The sequence below is a fragment of the Chrysochloris asiatica genome, unplaced genomic scaffold (genome assembly GCF_000296735.1).
Source record: "Chrysochloris asiatica unplaced genomic scaffold, ChrAsi1.0 scaffold00057, whole genome shotgun sequence".
Taxonomy (NCBI): Eukaryota; Metazoa; Chordata; class Mammalia; order Afrosoricida; family Chrysochloridae; genus Chrysochloris; species Chrysochloris asiatica.
The window spans coordinates 2033688-2055105 of record NW_006408575.1 but is presented as its reverse complement, the minus strand read 5'-3'; the positions used below and the strand labels follow the sequence as shown (position 1 = coordinate 2055105).

At 42.3% G+C, this 21418-nt stretch overlaps 1 protein-coding gene across 1 annotated transcript in view; it reads right to left on the bottom strand.

Moving 5' to 3' along the window:
- Positions 1-8400: 8400 nt before the first annotated feature.
- AFAP1L1 (actin filament associated protein 1-like 1) overlaps positions 8401-21418 on the bottom strand; it is a 54603-nt gene continuing 41585 nt past the window's right edge. Inside the window, exons 16-19 of the mRNA XM_006863940.1 lie at positions 20922-21086; positions 14590-14768; positions 12627-12755; positions 8401-8489 (exon numbers count right to left, since the gene is read on the bottom strand). Of these exons, the coding sequence (XP_006864002.1) occupies positions 8466-8489; positions 12627-12755; positions 14590-14768; positions 20922-21086 (497 nt within the window). The 3' untranslated portion in view covers positions 8401-8465. The remainder of the gene's footprint in view (positions 8490-12626; positions 12756-14589; positions 14769-20921; positions 21087-21418) is intronic.

Here is a 21418-nt window from a genome sequence, read left to right as displayed (position 1 = left end):
CACCATCACTGCCCTTAGGGCATATATATTTTGGTCTGTTCATTCCCTGTGAACAGTTCTTTAATGCAGTTGGGGGCCCTCAAGTTGCCCTACACAGCGACTTCATGCACAATGAGTGAACATTACTCTCATTCAAATTGCAATGGGCGTACGTGACAATTCTTTTACATGTTTTAGGGTTACTGGCTGTATAGAGGAGATTGCATGTGGTGGAGAGGAGAGGCAAGGAGCTAAGCTGTTTGGATAACCCAGGCAAGAGGACTGTGTTCTGTCCTGGGGTTACTTTGACCTGTATAACCAAGCTATCAAAGTGTTTGTGTCCAGCACCTTTTTGGTTTCCATTTAGGATGGTTTATTTATTTGCTTCACCAGGGCATCTTTCTTGTTCACAGCTGACTTTTGGCATCTAGTAAAGTAGGTACATATCTTAGTTGTTAGCTGCCATTGAGGTGGCACTCAACTCATGGTGACCCCCAGGTACAGCAGCAACCCCATGAACTCTCTGATTGCTATTGGATCTGACTGTTGTGATCCATAGGGCTTTCACAGGCTGATTTTTAAATTAGATTGTTAGACCTTCCTTCTTAACATACTATATTATTGTTAAGTGCTATTGAGTTGGTTCTGACTCATAGCCATCCTGCATAGGGGTTTCAAAGGAGCTCTGTTAGCGTAGTGGTTATGAATCGAGCTGTTAACCTCAGGGTCAGCAGTTTGAAACTACCAGCTGTTTCGCGGGAGAAAGATGAGGCTTTCTGCTCCCGTAAAGATGTACAGCCTTGGAAGCCCTCCCTGTACAGGACTGCTATGAGTCAGAACTGACTCCAAGGCACATAACAACAACAACATAGGGGCTTCAGCACTGGACTGCAAACCACAAGGTTGGCAGTTCAAATCCACCAGCTGCTCCTCAACCCCTATACAAGGTTGCTTTGAGTTGGAACTGGCTTGATGGCACTTAGCAGCCTGGGGGTTTCCAAGGAATGGCTGGTGGGTTTGAATCACCAATCTTGTGGTTAGCAGGCCCGTATTTAATCTACAGTGCCACACCAGGACTCCAGCCAACTGTATTCATTTAATGAATTAACATAGCTGGATAATGATGTCTGTGGAGATGGGAAGAAGGCAATTTTAGTGACAGGATGGAAAGCTTACAGGATGTGAAGATGGACTGGTAATTGGGATTCAAGATGCTTAGAATTGCAGGATTAGTCACTGTACAACCCTCCACCTTACCAGTTTGCCCATTAGGCATTGATCATTTTTGTTATGTTTTAAACAGTGGGAAGTGTACCCTCAGCATTTTAAATCTTCACCACAGCATGACTTGCATGAACCATAGTTATTGGGTCAAATTCTCTGTCCTTGTCTGTGGGTTTCATTAGGACACAGTCTTTGTCTTCACATCCAGTCTACTCTTTTGGCTTTTATCAAGAAAGCCACCTAATTTAGGCAGGGTTTATGACCCTCTTTCACATATGAGGAAACTAAGGCTTAGAGGGGTTGGTGAACCTGTTCAGAGTCTCTCCCTGAGGATCCTGTGACACTAGAATTCTGACAGTCAGACACTTGGGGAGTTGGGAAGAATGAAGCTTCAAGTCCACCTCAGACCTGTGATCATGTACTTTGAAAAAACACGACCAAAGAGGCATTTTAACAAGCAAGAACTGGCATCTATACTTCAGCCATTTGCTCACATTTCACTTAGCTGCTCAGGTTGCTTAGCTGCTTACACAGATTGCATGCCCTGGGTAGCGTAGTGCCTGATGCTGGTGAGTACTTAGTATGCTAATTATTTATAACCTAAGGCCAATTCTCTCAAAAAGTCTAAGATCTCTTGATGGAAATAGACACTCAGCATCCACACAACTGCATGAGAAAGGTGAAACACATTGAGGATAGTGTTGGAGTGTTGGTGCCCTTCCAGGATCCACATTCTAAAAAGGAGCACTGACAATCCAGAGTATCTGAGCTCTTTGTTAAGTTATGGGTTGATTACCTTTTACTATTAGTGTCTCAGCGTACTATTTAAAGATAATTTCTTCAGTGGAAAGAACACTGGTTTTTTTGATCCTAGTGGTTACGAATTGGGCTGCTAACCTCAAGGTCGGCAGTTCAAAACTACCAGCTCTTCTGAAGGAGAAAGATGAGGCTTTCTGCTCCCGTAAAGATTTGCAGCCTTGGAAACCCTGCACAGGGTCACTATGAGTCAGAACCGATTCCACAATACTTAACAACAAATCAGCTGCCAGAGTGCTCCTTGGAGCCAAACTTTGTCTCTCATATTCGGACATATTATTAGGAGGGGACCAGTCGCTGGAAAAAGATACCATGTTTGGTAAAGTGGAGGGTCAGAGTAAAAGAGGAAGACCCCCAGTGAGATGGATTGGCAAAGTGGCTGCATGAATGGGCTCAAGCGTGGCAACAATTGTGAGGTTGGCCCAGGACCGGGCAGTGTTTCATTCTGTTGTGCTATGAGTTGGTATTAACTTGATGGCACCTAACAACAACAACAATTAGCTAGCAGTAAGAGCCATATCATTGTCTATTTCTTAGACTTTGTAAGATTTTTGTTAGGTGCCATCCAGTTGGTACTGACTTATAGCAACTCTATGCATAACAGAACAAAACAGCCCAGTCCCATAATTGCTGTTTGAACCCATTGCTGCTGCCATTGTGCCAGCCTATCTTGTTGGGGGTCTTCTTCCTTTTCTCCAATCCTCCACTTTACCAAACATGATATCCTTCTCCAGGGACTGGTCCCTTCTGATAATATTTCCAAAGTATAAGAGATGAAGTCTGGCCATCCTGACTTCCAAGGAACCTTATGGGTGTACTGTCAAAACAGATTGGTTGGTTCTTTTGGCAGTCTATGGTACTTTAAATATTTTCCTCCAACACCATAACTCATATGCATCAATTCTTCTACAGTCTTCCTTATTCATTGTCTAACTTTCACATGCATATGGGTTTATTGAAAATACCATGAGCTTGGGTCAGACGTACCTTGTTCCTCAAATTGACATCTTTGTTCTTAAACACTTTAAAGAGAGCTTGTGAGCAGGTATGCCTAATGCAATATATCTTTGATTTCTTGACTGTTGCTTCCGTGAGTGTTGATGGTTGGTCTGAGCAAAATTAAGTCTTTGACAACTTCAATCTTTCTCCATTTATATAGATGTTGTTTAATTGTCCAATGGTGCAATAAACAAAGTGCAACCCATACCGAAGGCTGTGGTGTTTGATCTTCAGCAAGCAAGGTTATATCATCTGTACATCGCAGGTTGTTAATGAGTCTTCATCTAATCCTGATGTCACGTTTTTCTTCATATAACCCAGCTTCTCAGATTATTTTCTCAGCACACAGGTTGAATAAGTATTGTTAAAGAATACAACCCTGGTGCACACCTTTCCTAATTTTGAACCATTCACTCTTCCTTTATTCTGTTTGAACCACCGCCTCATGGTCTATGTACAGGTTCCTCATGAGGAAAATTAAGTGTTCTGAAATACTCACTACTCTGTAATGTCCATAGCTTGTCATGATTCACACTATCAAAAGACTTTGTGTAGTCAATAAAGCACAGATACTTTCTGGTATTTTCTGCTCTCAGTCAAGATCCATCTGATATCAGCAATGATAGCACTAGTTCCACCTCCTCTTCTTAATCCTGCTTGAACCTCTGGAAGTTCTCTTTTACTGTATGTTTGCAGTTGTTTTTATTATCTTTGGCATAATTTTACATACATGCTATATTAATGATATTGTATGATGATATCTGCATTCTAGTAGGTCACCTCTCTTTGGAATGGGCACAAATACAAATCTCTTTCAGTCAGCTGGCCAGGTAATTGTCCTCCAGATTTCTTGGCATAGATAAGTGAGTGCCTCCAGTGTTGCATCACTTTGTTGAAAGATTTCAATTTGTATTTCATCTACTTCCTGTGCCTTCTTCTTTGCCAATGCCTTTAATGCACCTTGGACTTCTTCCTTCAGTATCACTGGTTCTTGATCATATGCTACCTCTTGAAATGGTTGAAATTCTTTTGATGCTTTCTGCATCAGTCAATATTTTGCCCATAGAATCCTTCAATATTACAAGTTGAGGCTTTAATTTTTTCTTTAGTTCACTCAGCGTGAGAAATGCTGAGTATGTGCTTTGCTTTTGGTTTTCTAACTCCAGATCTTTGCACATTTTGTTGTAATATTTGACTTTGCCTTCTCAAGCTACTCTTTGAAATTTTCTCTTCAGCTCTTGTCTCTCATTTCTTCCATTTGCTTTAGCATCTCTGTACTAGAGAGCATGTTTTAGAGTCTCTTCCGACATCCATTTTGGCCTTTTCCTTCTTTCTTGTCTTAATTACCATTTGCTTTATTCCTGTATGATGTTCTTGACATCTTTAATCTTTAGTGTCTAATTCATCAAATCTGTTCTTCAGATGATCTCTAAATTCAGATGGGATATGTTCAAGGTTAAATTTTGGCTCTTGTGTATTTGTTTTAGTTTTCTTCAGTTTCAGCCTGAACCTGCATATGAGGAATCCACGGTGTGTTCCACAATCTGTCCCTGGCCTTGTTTTGGCTGATAATATGGAGCTTTTCCATCGTCTCTTTCCACAGATTTGTCAGTTTGATTTCTGTGTTACTCCATCTGGTGAGGTCCATGTGTATAGTTATCTTTTATGTTGTTTAAAAGGTATTTGCAATAAACAAGTCATTGGTCTTACAAAATTCTATCATGTGATATTCAGCATTGCTGAGTATCACCAAGGCCATGTTTTCCAACCATTGCCTTTGTTTCCAATCTTTTCATTCCAATCTCCAGTAATTACCAATACGACTTTTTTTTTTTTTTTAAAGAGGTATTAGGTCATGGGCTAGGTGTTGAAGGTTTGAAAAAAGTAAGACTTAAGCATTTATACTCTATAGAGGAGACAGATACATCCCAGACTACTGCCCAGATACTAGAAGAGTGGGGTGACAGAACTAAGTGTGTGTTACCCTGAGAATGCAAAAGAGCACCTATCCTGCCAGGTACCAGGTATGCCTTGGGGTAAAGCCTGACCTGAAACTGGAAGGACAAAGAAGTAAATAGGGATTAGGGTGCATTATACAGGGGCACCTTGTTGTGGTCAGGTGCATGTGGACAACTTTAGGAAACATTCAGGGAACTTTGGTTCAGTGTGACAGGAGAAAATGCTTCCTGTGAAGGTGTGGAAGAAGTCAGAGCTATCTTTTCTATTCTTGAGTCTTGTATGCTAAGCTGAGGAGACTGGCCCTATTCAGAAACTTCCGGCTGCCCTTGGAAGGATTTTGAAAAGGGGAAGGATGGCGTGTTTGTGTGTTATAATAGGAGGGAGAAATAGTAGGGACCAGGGAGCCAGGCCATCTCAAGAGAGCAGGGCTGTGAGTTGGCTGGGGAGGCTGCTAGCTCAAGGGCTCAGGAAATGGCAGGTACAGCAGGTGAAGATGAAAGGAACCCAGAATTATGTAGTGTTTTCTGGCTTTGAGTCAAGGTGGGTGGTGGTGTCATTTGGGAAGTAGGTCGGGGAGCAGGTTTGACAGTGAATGTGGTGGGTGTACATTGGAAACTTTCTAGATAGAAGAACTGGCATAATTATCAATGCATCTTTGTTTGTGTGTTTGATCAGTTTCAGACTGTGGAAGTTGGTAAAAATTATTCAATTTCATCATTACTGTCTTTAGTGGTTGGTGTGTAAATTTGAATAATAGTGGTATTAAGTGGTCTTCCTTGTAGGAATATGCATATTATCCTATCACAGACAGTGTTGTACTTTAGGACAGATCTTGATAAGTTTTCTTTTTGATGATATCCAACCCCATTCTCTTTCAATTTGTCATTCCTGACATTGTAAACTATGTGATTGTCATATTCAAAATGGCCAATACCAGTCCAATTTAGCTTACTATTGCCTATAGTATTGTTTATGCCTTCCATTTCATATTGACAATTTCCAGTTTTCCTAGATTCATACTTCGTACATTCCATGTTCCAATTATTAATGGATGTTTACAGCTGTTTCTTTTTGAGTTGTTATTGTTAAGTGCCGTCGAGTCAGTTCCGACCCATAGAGACCCTGTACAGGGTTTCCGAGGGTGTAAATCCTTACGGGAGTAGAAAGCCTCATCTTTTTCCCATGGAGCAGCTGGTAGTTTCGAACTGCTGACCTTAAGGTTCGCAGCCCGATTCGTAACCACTACGCTACCAGAGCATCAGCAAATGAATGTACCCATCAGCAAATGAAAGTCCTGAAGGCTTTACTCCATTCATGCCATCACTACTTTGAAGAAGCAGCTCTTCCCTAGTTATATTTTGAGAGCCTTCCAACCTGAGGGGGTCATCTTCCGGCATGATATCTGACAATATTCTGGTGTTCATCATGTTTCAATATTCAGTATTTTGGTACTGACAGTGTTCCACTGCTATTCATAAGGTTTTCAGTGACTAAATATTCAGAAGTAGTTCATCTCTCCATCTTCCTAGTCTGTCTACGTGTAGAAGCTCAGCTAAAACCTGTTCACCATAGTGACGCTGCTGGTATTTAAAATACCTGTGGTATAGCTTGCAGAATCACAGCAACACACAAGCCAACACAGTACAACAAACTGACAGATGAGTGGTGGATACTTTAAGATGCTTCCCCTGTATTAGTTCACTGAGTGCCCCCAATAGTCTTGAGGGGAAACTACAACTGTTAACCCTGTTTGCACAGATAAGGAAAGCAAGAATCAGATTAGTGACCTTCACAAGATCACCCAGCTGGTAAATTGGCTTCAGGGCTGAAACCCAGTGGTCTGGATCCAGGCTCATAACCTGCAAGTGCTATGCTCAGCTACTGCTCAACTGAGTAACTTTGGTCAGATGATTTTCCTTGCTTGAGTCTCCAGCTGGAGTCTTGCTGTTGCACTGTGGGAGAAACCAAGGTCAGTTTGAACCACAAGATCGGTGGTTCAAACTTACCAGCTGCTCCTTGGTAATGCAGCTTCTACAGGGTCACGATGAGTCAGAACCGACGACACTTAACAGTCTGTAGTTACTTTACCACTACCACCATCATCACCAGTTACTATTAAGTTGATTTCGACTTGTGTGTCAGAGTAGACACGTACTCTCTAATAATTTTTCAGAAGTAGATCAACAGGCCTTTCTTTTGAGACACCTCTGGGTAGTTTGGAACCTCCAACCTTTTGGTTGGCATCTGAGCATCGGCACCACCCAGAGACTCCTATAAAACCTTAGGTGGGATGAAGTTTGCAAAACTTTAAGCAGTATGTCCAGGTGTTATTCTTGAATTTCCTGTCTCTCCCATTGATCTAACATCTGAATGCTGAGTTAAATGGTCATACCTTTATTGGAGGAAAATGTGTTCAAGACCCATAAAGTGCAAACAGTGTTGAGACAGTGAGTGGCACATGAAGCAAAATTGCCCAGGACTTGAGGTCCTTGTACCCCCTATAAAAGTTCTCAAGTGTTTATAAGGGGCTTAGCACCCACGTGGCAGAAATGAGCCACCACACTCTTGGTTTCCTGATAGTTTTACTTTATAGCAGGTTGGTGAGCCTCCAAATGCAAGATGAGGATTCCTTTAGGATAACACTATAAGCAGCGTCACATGGATTTCTACCAGTAGTCCCAGGATAGTCAGTGTCATATAGAAATAGGTCAAAGAGCTTGATTGACAGCTGATGATCCTGCCCTCTAACACTTGTAGACATCACAGAGCCAAGCTCCTTTTACTGAGTGTCACCGCAAGCTTAAAATAAGTCAGCTGCTCAACCTCTCCTTGTCCGCTGCATACTCAGATCCCTGATTTAAAAGCACTCGAATAAGGAAGATTCCAGTAGCTGCACTCTGTTTAGCTCTAAAGCCGGTGAGGAATGACTGAGAAGCTGAATGTTCTCTCTAGCTTATGTTCATCTTTAAGCCAGCCGGGGCCATTCTGTTGATTTTTAAAGTGTATTTGCCTTGCCTAGAGGTCAGCAATGCTCAACCTGAATCCACTTGGCAAAAGTATCAGTCTCATTTCTTTTACACTGTACTACTGATGTCTCAGCACTGCCTTCCTTCGCCGTACGGAATGGGAATGGGATGCTGAGAATAGCAGGGAATGGCTTATTCACATGTGCTTTCATTTCTTCTTCAAAAAGGGAAGGTAAAGAAATCGAACAAGACTTTACAACCGCAGAGCTTTGTCTCCCCCAACTCCATTTCTACCCTCCATAGTCATAAGGGTGCCAGCCATTTCCCTCTTCTCTTCTTCTTCCCTCCCCATTGCCCCTAAAGTCATGCAGACAAGAAAGCTGGTAGTGTTTTGGTTGCCCAGGAGAGTGGGGTCTGGCTGCTTCCAGTCTTCTCCTGGTAAAAATAAAATAATAAAAAAAAAGCTTTTCTGACAGATGGACAAGTTTCTGTCTCCTTTGATATGAAATCTTCATATTCTTTCTAGGTCTTCTTCATTTCCCATTCCTGAAGTATAGAAAGACAAGAAAGATCAGTTTTGTTGACTATTCTAGTGTGACCAGAATACAAATATTTCAGGATAAAAATATTTCACTGCACCCCATTATATAAGCCCACTTCTGTCAAGTTGATTCTGACTCAGTGTGACCCTATAGAATAGAGTAGAACTTCTCCATAGGGTTTCTGAGACTGTAAATATTTATGAGACAAGATAACCTCATATTTCTCCCTTGGAGCTACTAGTAGGTTTGAACTACCAACCTTGTGGTTAGCAGCCCAATAAACCCACGACATTACCAGGGCTCCTTCATGTTATGAGAGGACTTAAAAAAGTTCATGGAAAAATTCCACTATCTTTTCATTCCATTTTCCACAAACTTTTTGAAGCTCTTCTTGTGTAAAGATCTCTACTGACCAGATTAGAGAGTCTTAGGTGTTAGTCTCCTTGCTTTCTTGTGGCCTTCGGTAAGTCACTTGTCAGGATCTCATCTCTAGAGGGACTTAGAGATCACAAAGTTTGTTTTTCTTAGACAAGGAAACTGAGGCCCAGGAAGTGAGGGGAGTGGGGACTGTATCTGACTCAAGTTCTATTCCAGAGGATCTTGGGGTGGGGTAAGAAGGTGATGGGAAAGAAGCCATAGCAGTTTGGTAAGGAAGGTTGAGGTAGGCAGGCCCACTGGGCTCCATTCCTTCTAAAGCTGCCAAGGAGTTTGAGAAGGATACTGAAGTTGTGCCCATGGTAAATGGCTTTTTACTTATAAGCAGTGCATGAAGTCACCAGACAACCCTGGAGTTGACACTGTGAACCAAGTTAGACCATAATGATTGGAAAATTCTTCATAGGTGGATCCTCCACTCCTCATCTAGCTCCTGGCTTCTCCATCTGGACCACAGTTGCTCAGGGCAATGACCTAGGAGTCAGCCGTGATTCCTTTCTTTTACTCATTATCCATAACGTCATCAGCAAACCTGGCTTTGCCTCCAAAACTACCCTCTTTTCATCTCTTATCTAGATTATTATAGTACTCTTCTAACTGGTCTTTCTTGTTCGCTCATCCATTCTTAACAAAGTGTCCAGAGTTATTTCTTAAAAATACAATCTGTATCCTACAACTCTTTCCTCAAACCTTTCCAATGACTGTCTGTTATGTTGAACAAGTCTAACGCTTCTCCAATGGTCTACTAGATCAAGATTGGAAAGCTATGGCCTGTGGGCCAAGTGTGGCCCACTATCTGTATTTGTATAAACCATTAACTAAGATTCTTTTTTACATTTTTAAATGGTTAGAGAAAAAAAGAGTATTTCATGACATGTGAAAATTGTAATTCAAATGTCAGTGTTTGTAAATAAGGTTTTACTGGGACATAGCCATGCTCACAATTCATTTGTATATTGCTTATGGTTGCTTTTGAAATCCTGGTGTGGCACTGTGGGTTTATGTGCTGGTGGATCACAGAGTTGGTTTGACCCTCAAGGAATTTCCCACCACTTCAAACAGGAGGTATCCCCTTTTATTTTTAATAAAGGTTCACTTTAGGATTCATCTTTAAAAAAGAGATTCTTCCTTTTGAAAACTCATCAATTTCCACATTTCTTAGCCTGGAGTTCAGGCCCTTCTATATCAAACTATCTTTCCAGTCCCATCTCTTACCAACTTTTCAGACATTCTGTACTGGTTTCAGTATCAGCTTCAGCAAAGACACAGTATTGAACATTCCCAATGTGTGGACATTTATTTCTCAGGTTCAGACTCTCTATCTTCAATTCTATAATCCAAATGGCTCAGAAACGTGAGTTTTCTCAAATATATTGGGACAAACTCATGTGACAGTAAAACCTGATCTGAACTGCTGGGAAGCTGTTTGTATATTTATTTATTTCATTGGTGTGGTGTCATGTCTTGCTGTAGAAATGTTAATGCGTTTGCTTACCATGTGCCATCTGAGAATTTGTTGGGTGGGGTGTGTCTTCATTGTTTAGTACTTGTACTATATTATCTTTTTAAAATCTAAAAAGTTCTGAGGACCCCTCAAGGCAAGCAATCAAGTTCCTTCAGGACAAACCCCCCTCCAAGATAGAAACTCAAAGGGAACACATGAGCAGGCATGTAAGCTTGCTGGTGACCATTTTGGTCTATTGGTGAGTGGAAGAGGGGGAAAGGCAGCAATGAAGAAATGGGCTGAGTTCAACCACGTTCCATAGACTCCTGTTAACCTGAAGATGAGAGAGAAAAGAGGAGGTCTGGTTGGTCCAAAGTGTGGTAAGACCTGGGGACTCCTGAGCCCATGGACAAGGACATAGCCACGGAGAACTAGAGCTGAGAGTGAAGAAGCCAGCTGATATGAAGTGAGGGGAGACATACAAGAATGCCCAAACTTGCAGATAGTACCCATTTGACCTGACCTTGGTGGTTTGATAATCAGAACTTGACTAGAGGAAGATAAAAGAAAAAAAAAATGTTTTGATAAAGGAAATGAGTGTAAATTGCTACAATTTGATGAACTTGACCTATACTTGTAGTAGCTTAAAATACCAACTGAGAGGGAAGGAGTCCTCACATCAAGCACCAATCCTATCTCCTCTGTATACAGGATAGATAGGGATGGGCAACTTAGGCATTTTTGTTGTTGTTGTTAGGTGCCATCGAGTTGACACTGACCCATAGCAACCTTATGCACAGAAGAACAAAACACTGCCCAATCCTGGGCCAACCTCACTACTGTTGCCATGCTTGAGTCCGCTGATGTTGCCAATTTGCCAATCCATCTCACTGGGGGTCTTCCTCTTTTTCTCTGACCCTCCACCCTACCAAACATGATATCCTTCTCCAGCGACTGGCCCCTCCTGACAATATGTCCAAAGTATGAGAGACGAAGTTTGGCCATCCTGGCCTCCAAGGAACACTCTGGTTTCTTCCAACACAGAGCTATTGGTTCTTTTGGCAGCCGGTGGCACTTTCAATATTCTCCTCCAACACCATAACTCAAAAGCATCAATTTTTCTGTAGCCAATTTAGGCACTGGCTACCTAAAATGAGGGGTGATAAAGGCATGAAGTGACTGGCTTACAAGTTTTCAAGAGGGAGTTTAGTTTCAGAGTGTGCAAGGGAATGTAGAGTCCCCACTGAATAGTTTCCATCTTGTCTAGTTGGGTCTGGTGAAAAGAGATGGGGATAAAATTCTTATGATTCAATAGTGCAAAATTGTTATCATGACTAATTGTGACCTTCACAACTGTAAAAGTAAAAGTTTTGTAGCAAAAATGAGGGAGTAGTTAATCTTACAGTCTAGAAACAGAGGACCCTAGGACCATCAAGGGAGAAGAGCACAAGTGGCATGTGGGACGCTATCCAGAGAAGAAGAGGCACCAGAGATGGAGGCAGAGATGAGGACTGGAGAGAGGGAGCAGCTGAGGACTCTAGACTCATGGAAAGAGAGGAACTGGGTGTTGGTGGCCAGGAGGCAGGTTTGCAGACTGTACCCTTTGGTTGTTTAAATGATTATATATTCCTGAGTGTTTCTGTGTACATCCTCCTCACCAAACAAAACAAAACAGGGAATGGAAGCAAATACTGTTGAATGATGATGCACAGAGGAGATTGTAATCATTGCAACGAAACAATGGTGTAAAGCCTATGTTCTCCCATGTAAATGATCACTCAGTTCACAGTAAAAACTTAAAACAAACAAACAAAATAAAGGTTCTGAAACACCACTGGCCGGTCTCAAGAGTTACAGAGATGGGATTGTGGACCAGTTTCACAGAAAGAGCCCTGAACTTAGAAGAGGTGAGCTTACATCCCAGCTTTCTCAAGGATGCTCTGCATTACTTTGGGCAAGTCCTTCACCCTCATGCATCTGTTTCTTTACCTATGAAACGCCACCTTTCTTGTCTCAAAACACACCATAAGCTCAGAAACCAGCTAACTGAACTTTTTATAACTATGTGCTAAAAAAGAGCAAATCGATTTTGACTGAGGTCTGAGGGCATTGCCCTCTGAATCAAGTCCATGAGTTTTACTGCACGGGTGTGCTGTAATTCTCTGCCTTTCTCAGTAGCTGCTGTATGTGTTTCCTGGTGAGGTTCCATAGAAAGGAGGCATCCACACCTCTGGGTTTTGATCAGCCAAGCTAATGGCTTACCTTGGCTTTCTGTAGCACCCTTCCTTGATTGGCTGTTACGATGGATGGGCTCCTCTTCCTTAGCTCAGATACACAGTTAACAGGGAGTGAGGACTCTGGGGTGCTGTTCTGGGGTTTGTTTGCAACTTCCTGTAGGTGGCAAGAAATAGCTTACACAGGTGAGGTGTATCGCTGGCTACCTACAGCCAGTCTGCCCTCAAAAGAGTGAGGGCGCTTAAGAATAGAATGTACTATATACACTTGCGACATCGAGCAGGATGAGGGGAGGAAGACACTGGAGAGCCTTGTGATAAAGATTAAGGCAGCTAAGGTCATGCAGATCACTGTGCAACAGCCACGGCACTGATGAACTCATTTAAGCTTTTGAACAAATCCATGCATTGCTGCTATTACTAGTCATTCTATTTTGCAGGTGAAAAACCTGTGTGGAGATGTCAAGTCACCTGCTCACGATGACACTGTAGTGGGAAAGCCAGGATTCAAACTCCACATCCCTATCTGTGTTGAATTTCAGATCATTTTTCTATACTGCCTTAATTTCTTAACATTTCCAGACAAGTGCTTAGTACCTTACGGGATCCAGTCACAGGCTTATCTAGTGGATGACATATGCTCTGGGCAGTGGGGGGCACCAGTGAGCAGTTTCTAGTCACCATTCAAGTTTCATAGCCAGCTGGGAGAGATTACTCAGCAATTTAAAACTGATTGCCATAGATACACCTCTCCTGGGTGTACTTCCTGAAGGCTGTCATTTTAATAAAAAGACTGTGGATAATTTAGAGAAGACTCTAGCTCCAAAGGGAGTCAAAAAAGATGAAAAGTGGTGAGAAAAGCACTCTGGAATGAGAATATCAGCGCATGCTGGTGGGCAGGAACTGAGCTGGGATGCTTGAACCTGGTTCTAGGTCCTCCACCAGTCCTCTGTGACCCTGGGGAGTGGTTTTATCATGGGTCCTTACGTTCCTCATCTGGCATCTAGTGGGTAGAGGTCAGGGATGCTATGAAGCATCGTATGACACACATGACCCGAAACTCATTGCCCTTGAGTCAATGGATTCTGACTCATAGGGATCCTACAGAGCAGAATTGTCCCATAGGGCTTCCGAGCCTATACATACATCTTTATGGAGGTCAACTGACACATCTGCCTTCTGTGGGGCGGCTGGTGGGGTCAAACTGCCGACCTTTTGGTTATTATTCAAGCACTTAATAATGGTGCCACCAGGATTCCTTAATGCACCTGACAGCTCTGCATAATAAATGTCAATAGTTCTGGGTCAGGAAGTCCTGTATGAGGAGTCCCATTCAAGCTGAGAGCATCTACTTTGCACAGCTGCTGGAAGGGATAAAGATAGTGGATGCAAAGCCAAGAGCAGAACCTGGGGTGCTGGGGATCCCAGGAGAGGTTATGTTCCATGGCGGTTCCAAGCAGGGCTCTGAGTCAGACTGCCTGGGTCTGAAATCCTGTTTCCCACTTAGCAAGTCATTTAACAAGTCTGAATCTGTTTCCTCATCTGTCAAATAGGGTTGATACACAAAGTGTACTACTTCAAAGGATTGCTGTGAAGATATGGTAGTTAAAACAGGTTAAAAGAGCATGAGTTAATGCAGGTTAAAATACTGTACTGGCATATAGTAATCGATCAATTCAAGCTGGTTATTCTGATTCAACTTGTGGTAGCTATTATTATTATTAATGTTAAGGCCACTTCTGAGAGCACCTTCAGGAGAAAGAAAAGTCAGTACTGCCGTGGAGAAAACACAAACCAGAGAACAGAGAGCTAGCTAGCTCCCTGCGAGTCCCCTTCCTAGTTATGCCTGCTGTGGCATGTCCTGGTACCTATTTAGGTCTCAAGTTTTCTCATTTGTAAATGAGCATCCCTCCTCCCCACAAAGAATGCTCTAATGGAGCATGCTGCATGTGAAGGGATTAAGGTACAGGTGTAGAAGAAAATGGACTCACCCCACTCTTGTTCTTGCTGGTCACAGACAGCCCCAGGGCTGGGCCCCCAGCCAGGGACTGCTGCAAGCGCTCTTTCACAGCTACTAGCCGCAGCTCCAGGTCGATCCTGCGCTCCTCCTTCGCCCGACACTGAGCTTCCAAGGTGGCCACAGCCTCCTCCAGACTCTTTAACTTTGCTCCTGTTTGTAAAGACACTGATGAGAAGCAGCTGAGCTGGGCCAGAAATGTCAAGGAGTCTGAGCTTCCAGCTCTATTCTGGGTGGCCTCATGTTACCTGCTCAGTGCCCATTTCCCTATCTTCTGGAAATGTTGTTGTTAAGTGCCATCAAGTTGGTTCAGACTCATATTGACCCTGTATAGGTTCCCAAGGAGCAGCTGGTGAGTTTGAACCACCAACTTATCCCACAGTGCCACACCAGGATTCTGCTTTTCTAGTGGGAAGCCACCTTTCCCCTCTCATTCTCTCTAGATTGGGTGGGGCTGATCCCACTCCTAGTTCAAGGGATTGGCACATAATTGATAATGGCTTTTGGTACATAATTGATAAACATACTTCATCTCCTAGCCACAGAAGTTGGTTTAGGGATAAAAGCTGACTTATCTATTGCAAATACCTTTTTAAAACAGCATAAAAGATAGCTATACACATGGACCTCACCAGATGGAATCCACAGAAATTAAACTGACAACATCTGTGGGGGTCCTGGTGTGGCACCAGGATAAAAAAGGATCAGACTGCAAGAGTGGTTTGAACTGACAACATCTGTGGGGAGAGACGGTGGAAAAGTTTCATATCATCAGTCAAAACAAGGCCAGGGGCAGACTGTGGAACAGACCATCAGTTGCTCATACATAAGTTCAGGCTGAAGCTAAAAAAAAAATTAAAATAAGTCATTGGTCATGCTATCTCCAGAATCGTTTCTATCACCAAGGCCACATTTTCCAACCACTGATCCTTCTTTGTTTCCAACTGCCACCAGTAATTATCAATACATCTTGATTGCATGTTTGATCCGTTTCAGACTGGAGAAGTTGGTAGTATGCTTCAGTTTCATCATCACTGGGTTTAGTAGTTGGAGTGTAAATTTTAATATTAGTGGTATAAACTGGTCTTCTTTGTAGATGTAAGGATATTATCCTATCACAGACAGCATTGCACTCCAAGATAGATATTGAAATATTCTTTTTGCTGATGAATGTGACATGATTCCTCTTGAATTTGTTATTCTTGGCATAGTAAACCAGATAATTGTCTGATTCAAAATAACCACTACAGTCCACGTCAGCTCATTAATACCTAGAATATGGATCTTTATGCATTCCATTTCACTTTTGACAATTTTCAATTTTCCTAGATTCATATTCTGAACATTCCATGTTCTGATTATTAATGGAAGTTTACAGTTTGAGTTCTGCCGCATCATCAAATGAAGGTTCCAAAAGATTTACTTCATTCACGTCATAATGGTCAACTCTATTTTGAGGAGGCATCTCTTTCCCAGTTGTATTTTGACTGCTTTCCATCCTGAGGAGCTCACCTTCTGGCATGATATCTGACAACACTCTGGTGCTATTTTGAATGTTTACATTTTAATACTATCTGACAGTGTTCCATTGCTGTTTATAAGGTTTTCAGTGGCTAAACCTTCAGAAGTAGTCCGCCTCTTCTTCCTAGTCTGTTTTAGTCTGGAAGCTCAGCTGAAACCTGTCCACTCTGGGTGACCTGCTGGTATTTAGAATACTGGTGGCATAGCTACTAGCACCACAGTAACATGCTAGCCACCACAGTACAACAAACTGACAAACTTCCATGGTTGTTGTTAGGTGACATTGAGTCAGTACCGACCCACTGCAACCTTATGCACAGCAGAACGAAACACTGCCCGATCCTGGGTCAACCTCACTACTGTTGCCACACTTGAGTCCATTGATGCTACCACTTGGCCAATCCATCTCGTTGGGGGTCTTCCTCTTTTTCTCTGACCCTCCACCTTACCAAACATGATATCTTTCTCCAGCAACTAGTTCCTCCTGACAATATGTCCAAAGATAAGAGATGAAGTTTAGCCATCTTGGCCTCTAAGGAGCACTCTGGCTGCATTTCTTCCAAAACGGATCTATTAGTTCTTTTGGCAGCACATGGCATTTTCAATATTCTCCTCCAACACCATAGCTCAAAAACATCAATTCTTCTCCAGTCTTCCTTATTCACTGTCCAGCTTTTGCATGCATATGAGGTTATTGACAACACCATGGCTTGAGTCAGGTGTACCTTAGTCCTCAAGCTGACATCTTTGCTCTTCAACACTTTAAAAAGGTCTTGTGCAGCAGATGTGCCTAATGCAATAAGTCGTTTGATCTCTTGATGCTGTTTCCATGAGTGTTGATAGTTGATCCAAGAAGAATGAAGTCCTTGACAACTTCAATCTTCCATGGTAGCATCATTAAATTCCCTGGATTGCATGCTGACATTTTCCTTCATTTAATTTCTAAGCCATCTTGACTTTGGTTTCTGTTACCAAATGATAAGAAGGAACTTTTCATAGACTAGAGGTTCCTACTACAACTTTGCTGCTTATTCAGTTTAATACAAGAAATGTGTATTAGTAACTTCTTTATGCTAAGTGCTATGTTGGGTTTTGCCAGGTTTAGAAAATAAGTAAGTTTCGTTCTTTCTTCTGAAGGAGGCTATACTGAAAGGTTCTGCAACGATGGTGGATTCTTTACTTTCACACATTCATTCATGCATTTATTCACCAGCAGCATCACCCATGGTAAACAGGTTTCAATGGAGCTTCCAGATTAAGACAGACTAGGATGAAGGAGAGGCCGGACCAATAAATAACATCATCATAAATGGAGAAGACTGAAGTTGTCAAAGACTTCATTTTGTTTGTATATACTATCAACAGTTATGAAGCAGCAGTCAAGAGATCAAACGACACATTGTATTAGGCAAATCTGTTGCACAATACCTCTTTAAATTGTTTAAGAGCAAAGATATCAGTTTGAGGACTTTGGTGCTTCTGACCTAAGCCATAGTATTTTCAACAGCCTCACATATGTGAAAGTTGATAATGAATAAGGCAGACTAAATAAGAATTGATGTATTTAGTTATGGTGTTGAAGAATACTGAAAATACCATGGACTTCCAGAAGAACAAACAAATCTGTGTTGGTAGAAGTACAGCCAGAATGTTCCTTAGATGTCAGGATGACAAGACTTCGTCTCTCATACTTTGGACATATTATCAGGAGGGACCAGTTCTTCGAGAAGGAAAATATGCTTGACAATGAGATGGCTTGACACAGTGGCAGCAGCAGTGGGCTCAAGTGCAAAAACAACTGTGTGGATGGCACAGGGCTGGTTAGTGTTTTGTTCTGCTGGGCATAGGGTAGCTATGAATCAGAGGCAACTTGATGGCACCTAACAGCAACAACAACAGACCACAAAGAAAATGTTTTACCTCATGCTTGTTTTTTATAGTTGGCGCTATCTGTTTAACTTTTCCTTGTGAATTGAGTGAAGGTGTACAGAACAGATCCGTTTTACATTCAACAAATCCTACACTTGGTTTCATGTCAGTGTTTGCAGTCCTCTCAATGTAATATTGTATATCCCAGTTACCCCTGTGCTTCTTCTTTCCATTCCTCTTTCTCTTCCAACCCTTCTGAACTTTGTCCTCGGCTAAATGGTGCTTTAAAAAAATCTCCAATAGTTGACCATTCTATGTGTGTACCTCACTAGTGTTGTTTCTACCTATTTATATAGCTCTTGCTTGGCTAAAAATTGAGCCATTGGGGTAAGTTCAGTTCTAGACCTGAGGGGTGATTATGGGTCATAGTTTCAGGGTTCCACCAGTCTCTATCTGGCCAGTAAGCCTTGTTTTTTTCTATTTTTGAGATTTGTTCTACAGTTCCTCCCACTCTATTGTTGTTGTTAGGTGCCATCGAGTCAGTACTGACTCATAGCGACCCTATGCACAGCAGAACGAAACACTGCCTGATCCTGGACCAGCCTCACTACTGTTGCCACACTTGGGCAATCCATCTCTTTGGGGGTCTTCCTCTTTTTCTCTGACCCTTCACCTTACCCAGCATGACATCCTTCTCCAGTGACTGTTCTCTCCGACAATATGTCCAAAGTGTGAGAGACGAAGCTTAGCCATCTTGGCCTCCAAGGAGCACTCTGGATGTACTTCGTCCAAAATAGATCTATTGGTTCTTTTAGCAGTCCATGGCACTTTCAGTATTCTCCTCCAACACCACAACTCAAAGGCATCAATTCGTCTACGATCTTCCTTATTCACTGTCCAGCTTTCGCATCCATATGAGGTTATTGAAAATACTATGACTTGGGTCAGGCGCACCTTAGTCCTCAAGCTGACATCTCTGCTCTTCAATACTTTAAAAAGTTCCTGTGCAGCAGATTTGCCCAATGCAATGCGTTGTCCAGCTCACTAATGCCTAGGATATCAATGTTTATGAGTTCCATTTCATTTTTGAAAACTCTCAATTTTCCTAGATTCATACTTCACACATTCCATTTTCCAGTTATTAAAGGATATTTACAGCTGTTTCTTCTCATTTTGAGTTATGTCCCATCAGCAAATGAAGGTACTGAAAGCTTTACTCCTTTCTTGTCATCATGGTCTACTCCACTTTGAGGAGGCAGCTCTTCCCCAGTCATAATTTAAGTGCCTTCCAACCTGAGGGGCTTGTCTTCCAGCACCATATCTGACAATACTAGAGTGCTCTTCATCATGTTTCAATATTCAATCTTCTGGTGCTATCTGCAGTGTTTCACTGTAATTCAAAGGTTTCCAATAACTAAACGTATGCAAGTATTTCTCTTCTTCTGAGTTTGTTTTAGTCTGTAAGCTCAGTTGAAACCTGTCCACTATTGGTGGTAACTCTGCCAGCATCACAGCAACACGTAATGACAAACTAACTGATAGACGATGGTGGCTGTGACCCTTAGACCAGAAGAACTAGATGGTAACTGACTCCTACTACTGCCTCTCTGAGAGGGATCATATTTGAAAGTCCCAAAATGCGAGAAAAACATGGAACAAAACTAAAAATCATAAGAAAAGAAAAGAAAAAAGACTAGGCAAGCTGGTTAGACAGAGACTGGTGGAGCCCTTGAGACTGGCTTTTTAAGCCACCCTTTAAGCCTGGCTCAGTTTCAGCTAAACTATAGGTCTCTAGGGTAGACAGTAGCATTGGGAGCTGCATGCGCACTCCTTGGAACAGACAACCACTTGAGAGCAGAAGGTCACTCATTTCCCAAGGACAAAGTTCAGAAGGCAAGCAGCGATAGGAAAGAAGTAGGGATGAGAATGGGGAAACATGAGGAGAAGGTAGGATGAATGCTGTCACACTGTGGGGATTGCCATTGGTAGCCTGGAACAACGTGTGTATAAACTGCTGAATGGAAAATGAATTTGCTCTCTAAACTTTTACTCAAATCACAATAAAAACCTTTAAAAAAGAGTTTTATTCTTTAAACCTTAAGTTCTCAATCTGAGACTCAAGGATTCTTAGGGAGTATGTGGATGGGCACCAGGGGTACACGACTCTTGAAATTGTTTACAACATTATGACTGGCGGTGTTTGTTTTCCTAGGAAAGGCTCCATAAGTTGCATCAGAATCTTATAGGACTATGTGATCTTGGACACATTCTATAAGGTTAGTACTTCTGTTCCCTCCAGCATGTGGAGAAATCTTAGGCCAAAAGTATGCCAAACTGTGGTTATAGAGAACAGTCAGAGAAACAAGCCAAAAATGAAGTGGAAGACTTCAAAGCAGGTACAATGGCTGTACAGCCCTACGCCTTCCTTATTCAATCTTCTCAGCTATCATGGCCCTGGATTTCAGAAAAGGATCATGGGAAAGGTTGGGAATAGAGAAGGGCATCAGTCACCACCCATAGTTCCCCAGCACCTGGAACAGTGTTCAATAAATATCTGAATGAATGAATGTGAGGTTGAAAACGATATCTTTTCTTTCCTTGATTCTACGGTACACTTCTGTTTTGTACATCTTCACATTTCTATAACCAGGCTGTCTATTACTACAGTAAATATCAATATTACTGTGATGCCTTTTCATCCTTTGGTCCCAAAGCAGCTATTCAATTGATGGCACTTTGTTTAATGGGAGGGATGGTGGAATAATAATGAGGAGGATGGGGGCCGGTGGGGAGGAAAAGCCATGCTCTCCTGGGTAAGAAACTGGGTGACCTATCCAAGTGACTGCTCTTTACTGTGCTGGCAGGGGTGGGGTGGAGTGGAGAGGGCAGTGCTCAGACCCACACCCACACAGGTACCTGGATTGCTCCGAATGGCCTCCTTCAGTTCCCTCTTCTCTTGCCGCAGTGCCATCAGCTCTGTCCGGATTGTCTCTTTCTCCGTCTCTAGCTTCTCTTTTTCTATCAGGTACCTCCGGGCATCCTCTTCAGCTCGGTTCTTGCCATACTTGTATTGATTGGCACCTGGAAAGATGTGGAAAAGGAAAGAACCCTTGGTTCTGATCTGTAGTATGGTCATTTAGGTGATATTATCTTCTCGCTCAGCCTCAACTTCTCCATCCACAGAATGGGATGTTTAGATCTATGGCAATGTGAATCCTCCATAGAAATAAGGAACAAAAGGTGGGCAATACAGTCTGAGGAATAAGGAAGGGTTTTAGAACCTGACAGACCAAGGCTTGACTTCTCTTTCACCTTTTACTGGTTTTGTGACATCAGGCAAAAGTGAATGGTGGTGTTTTTATATCTTTTCCTGTTGCGGACCGTGTAAGACTGGTCAGAGGTTCGAGGCCCTA